This window comes from Canis lupus, chromosome 18, assembly GCF_003254725.2.
Source record: "Canis lupus dingo isolate Sandy chromosome 18, ASM325472v2, whole genome shotgun sequence".
Taxonomy (NCBI): domain Eukaryota; kingdom Metazoa; phylum Chordata; class Mammalia; order Carnivora; family Canidae; genus Canis; species Canis lupus.
Window position 1 is genome coordinate 41119643 of NC_064260.1, and position 3691 is coordinate 41123333.

Here is a 3691-nt window from a genome sequence, read left to right on the forward strand (position 1 = left end):
CCACAGTAAAGTTAGAATTCATGAATTAAATCTATTAATAATGATTAAGCACATACTTGCCACCTATAGGAGCCATGAGAAGAGAAGAAACAACTAAAGAGACTGAGATTTCTGGAAAACAAAAGATATCTTTCCTTATCTTTATTGAAGGTGAGAGGTCATGATGCTGACTTCTGTGCCCTGAAAGTTTTGAGGAAAAAATATGTGGTTGTATTTTTTGGCAGGGATTGGGGAAGGAGAAATAAAGGGGGAGAAGGAATAAAATATCCCATGGTCATTTGTAACATGTACTCCCTATTTAAAATCCAAGCACAGATCATTCAAAAAAGAATATATTCTTGTATATGTTCAATTTTTTCACCAATTGACAATTAAAACTTCAAGTTCATCTTAACTGATTAAACTTATGTCAAAAGAAAAAATTGTATTTATCTTAGTACTTCTGTCTCAATAGTAGGAAATTCAGGGAAACCTCATGACTCATTTAATTCCATTTGTAAAATTGACTAAAATTATTTATCTATTCTAGAGCATTATTCTATATGTGATGAAAGAACAATTGCACAGAAAATATTACTCAGCCATTAGAAACAACAAATACCCACCATTTGCTTCGACGTAGATGGAACTGGAGGGTATTATGCTGAGTGAAATAAGTCAATCCGAGAAGGACAAACATTATATGGTCTCATTCATTTAGGGAATATAGAAAATAGTGAAAGGGAATAAATGGGAAAGGAGAAAAAATGAGTGGGAAATATCAGAAAGGGAGACAGAACATGAGAGACTCCTAACTCTGGGAAACGAACAAGGGGTGGTAGAAAGGGAGGTGGGCGGGGGGTGGGGATGACTTGGGTGACTGGCAATGAGGGGGCATTTGATGGGATGAGCACTTGGTGTTATTCTATATGTTGGCAAATTGAACAACAATAAATAAATAAATAAATAAATAAATAAATAAATAATTCATTGAAGAAATATTGAGGACTTTCAGGGATCTTTGTATCACTTACACATCTGCATGTAAAGATGTGGGAAGAGTGAGTATGTAATAGCCATGTTTAGCCAGATACAACATCCAGGGCTGCCAAGTGAATGCAACTAAGAGAGCTGTTATATAGTTCCTTGGCATTCTGAAGGGGAAACACTCCATCGGCAACTCTGTCTCTCTGTGTGTATGTGCATTCGTTTGACAGAAAGGAATCACAGCTCAAAGAACAATGCTTGTATAGACATAGTAAGGATGGCACTTTCCTATCTGATATACAGTTGACTTTTTAAAGAATGTTGTGTCATATACCTATATTCATGCCAATGAGCAAATATAATTTCAAAATAATTGCCATTGATGAAATCTGTCCCAAAAACAATGAAAGAAAGCCATCTGTAAGGTTTCAGAACCAGAGTCTGGAAGTCAATCATAAGTCAACATTCATAATAACACGTTGCTTTTATTCTAGAGTTTATGACATATTGTCACTATTTAATGTATGTATGTGAATAAGAGAAGTTTAACCTTTTGACTCTTTTTACAACTATCTCCAAAGCAGTAGAGGTGATGGAAGGTGTGGTCCATCAATCCCAGACACCAGGACCAAAGAAGTGATGGAAGATTTTAGTGTTGAATTAAAAATACTAGTCAAAAGTCATTATGTGGTTTCACTCATATAGGGAATATAAGACATAGTGAAGGGATTATAGGGGAAAGGAAGGAAAGTGAGTGGGAAAAACTAGAGAGGGTGACAAAACATGACAAAACCCTGGGAAACGAACAAGGGAAAGTGGAAGGGGAGGTGGGCAGGGCGATGGGGTGACCAGGTGACAGGCACTGAGGAGGGCACTTGATGGGATGGACACTGGTTGCTATACTATATGTTGACAAATCAAATTTCAATAAAAAAATACATATAAATAAATATATCATTTTTTTAAAAAAAGAAATCTATGATCTTTCCAGATGGACCATGTGCTCATAACCCAAGCTGACTCCATGGAAAGGATGAACAATGTAACAGAATTTGTTCTGCTGGGCCTGACCCAGAATCCAGAACTGCAGAAATTCTTATTTGCTGTATTTTTAATCACCTACTTGATCACACTGGCAGGTAACCTACTCATCTCGGTCACCATCTTCATCAGCCCAGCTCTGGGTTCTCCCATGTACTTTTTTCTATCCTATTTGTCCATCATAGATGGCTTCTACTCTTCTTCCATAGCACCTAAAATGATCTTTGACTTAATCTCTGAGCGGAACACCATATCCTTCAATGGCTGCATGACTCAACTCTTTGCTGAACATTTCTTTGCTGGTGCTGAGATCATTTTATTAATTGCCATGGCTTATGACCGCTATGTAGCCATCTGTAAGCCATTGCATTACATGACCATTATGAGCCGACCTGTCTGTGGTTTCTTGGTAGGAATGGCTGGAATTTTAGGCTTTGTTCATGGAGGGATCCAGGTTTTGTTCATGATCCAGTTACCATTCTGTGGCCCCAATGTTATTGACCATTTTATGTGTGATTTAATACCTCTCCTGGAGCTAACGTGTGCAGACACTCACACTTTGGGGTCCCTGGTTTCTGCCAACAGTGGATCACTATGTTTGCTCACTTTTTCTATGCTGGTTGCTTCTTACATTGTCATCCTGCGCTCCCTGAGGACTCATAGCTCTGAAGGGCGTCGCAAAGCCCTGTCTACCTGTGCTTCTCATGTCACTGTTGTCATCTTATTCTTTGTACCTTGTTCATTCCTGTACCTGAGACCCACGACCTCCTTCCCTGCTGACAAAGCTGTGACTGTGTTTTGTACCCTAGTAACTCCTATGTTGAATCCTTTAATCTATACCCTCAGAAATTCAGAAGTAAAAAATGTCATGAAGAAACTCTGGGGACAAATAATGAAAACTGGTGATAAATGAATATTATGATTAGAGTATTTACATTAAAAATCTAGTAATAATTAACAGATATTTATTCCCTTTATTAGTTGATTACACTTGGGACAATCAATATCCTATCTGGGTCAGTATTCTTCAGGAATATTTATATTATGGGCAGGGTCAATGTACCCATTAAAAAGCACAGTAGGCACAGTGCCTAGAGCCCGCAATAACTTTTGGAACCCTTGAAATGGTTTAATTTCTTTTAAAATATGAAGAAAAAATAAATATAAGCTAAACCCCACTTGGAGTATAGTCATCTTTATGCTAACACAGTCATAAAATATAATTTTTGATATTTTTATGGAGGAAAAGGATTCATAAGGATGAAAGGAGCAAAGGGCCACAAAAGTCATAATGCTGTCCTGATTGTGGGTATGAAACAGATCAGCAGCAATATTATTGAACACACTTTATATCCAGCACTACAGCTAGAATTAAATGTTATTTTAAAAAAGGAAAAGCAACTATACATGCAAAAAGGTATAGAACACCAGGGAGTCTTCAAGAAGTACTTTCATCCAAATACATTTTTTCTTAACTTCTTAAATTTGAAAGGATAGATGTTATAGATGTTCCTGCACAGCAACAATAAAAAAATACTTTTTATTTGTCACAGTCCTAAGAAGAGAACACTTGCATACAAAAGTATCTTTTAAAAATTACATCACCACCATTCCCTGTAGTATACAATTGTTTACAGTACAGAAAGAATTAGAGGCAGAATGGGCTGATGCAAAAGAAATACAA

The 3691-nt window shown here is 36.8% G+C and overlaps 1 protein-coding gene across 1 annotated transcript; it reads left to right on the forward strand.

The window, feature by feature from the left end:
* Positions 1–1990: 1990 nt before the first annotated feature.
* Positions 1991–2920, forward strand: LOC112663600 (olfactory receptor 4C45-like). The gene has a single exon (XM_025452673.3). It carries the CDS (start codon positions 1991–1993, stop codon positions 2918–2920), a length of 930 nt encoding a protein of 309 aa, XP_025308458.3.
* Positions 2921–3691: the final 771 nt, after the last annotated feature.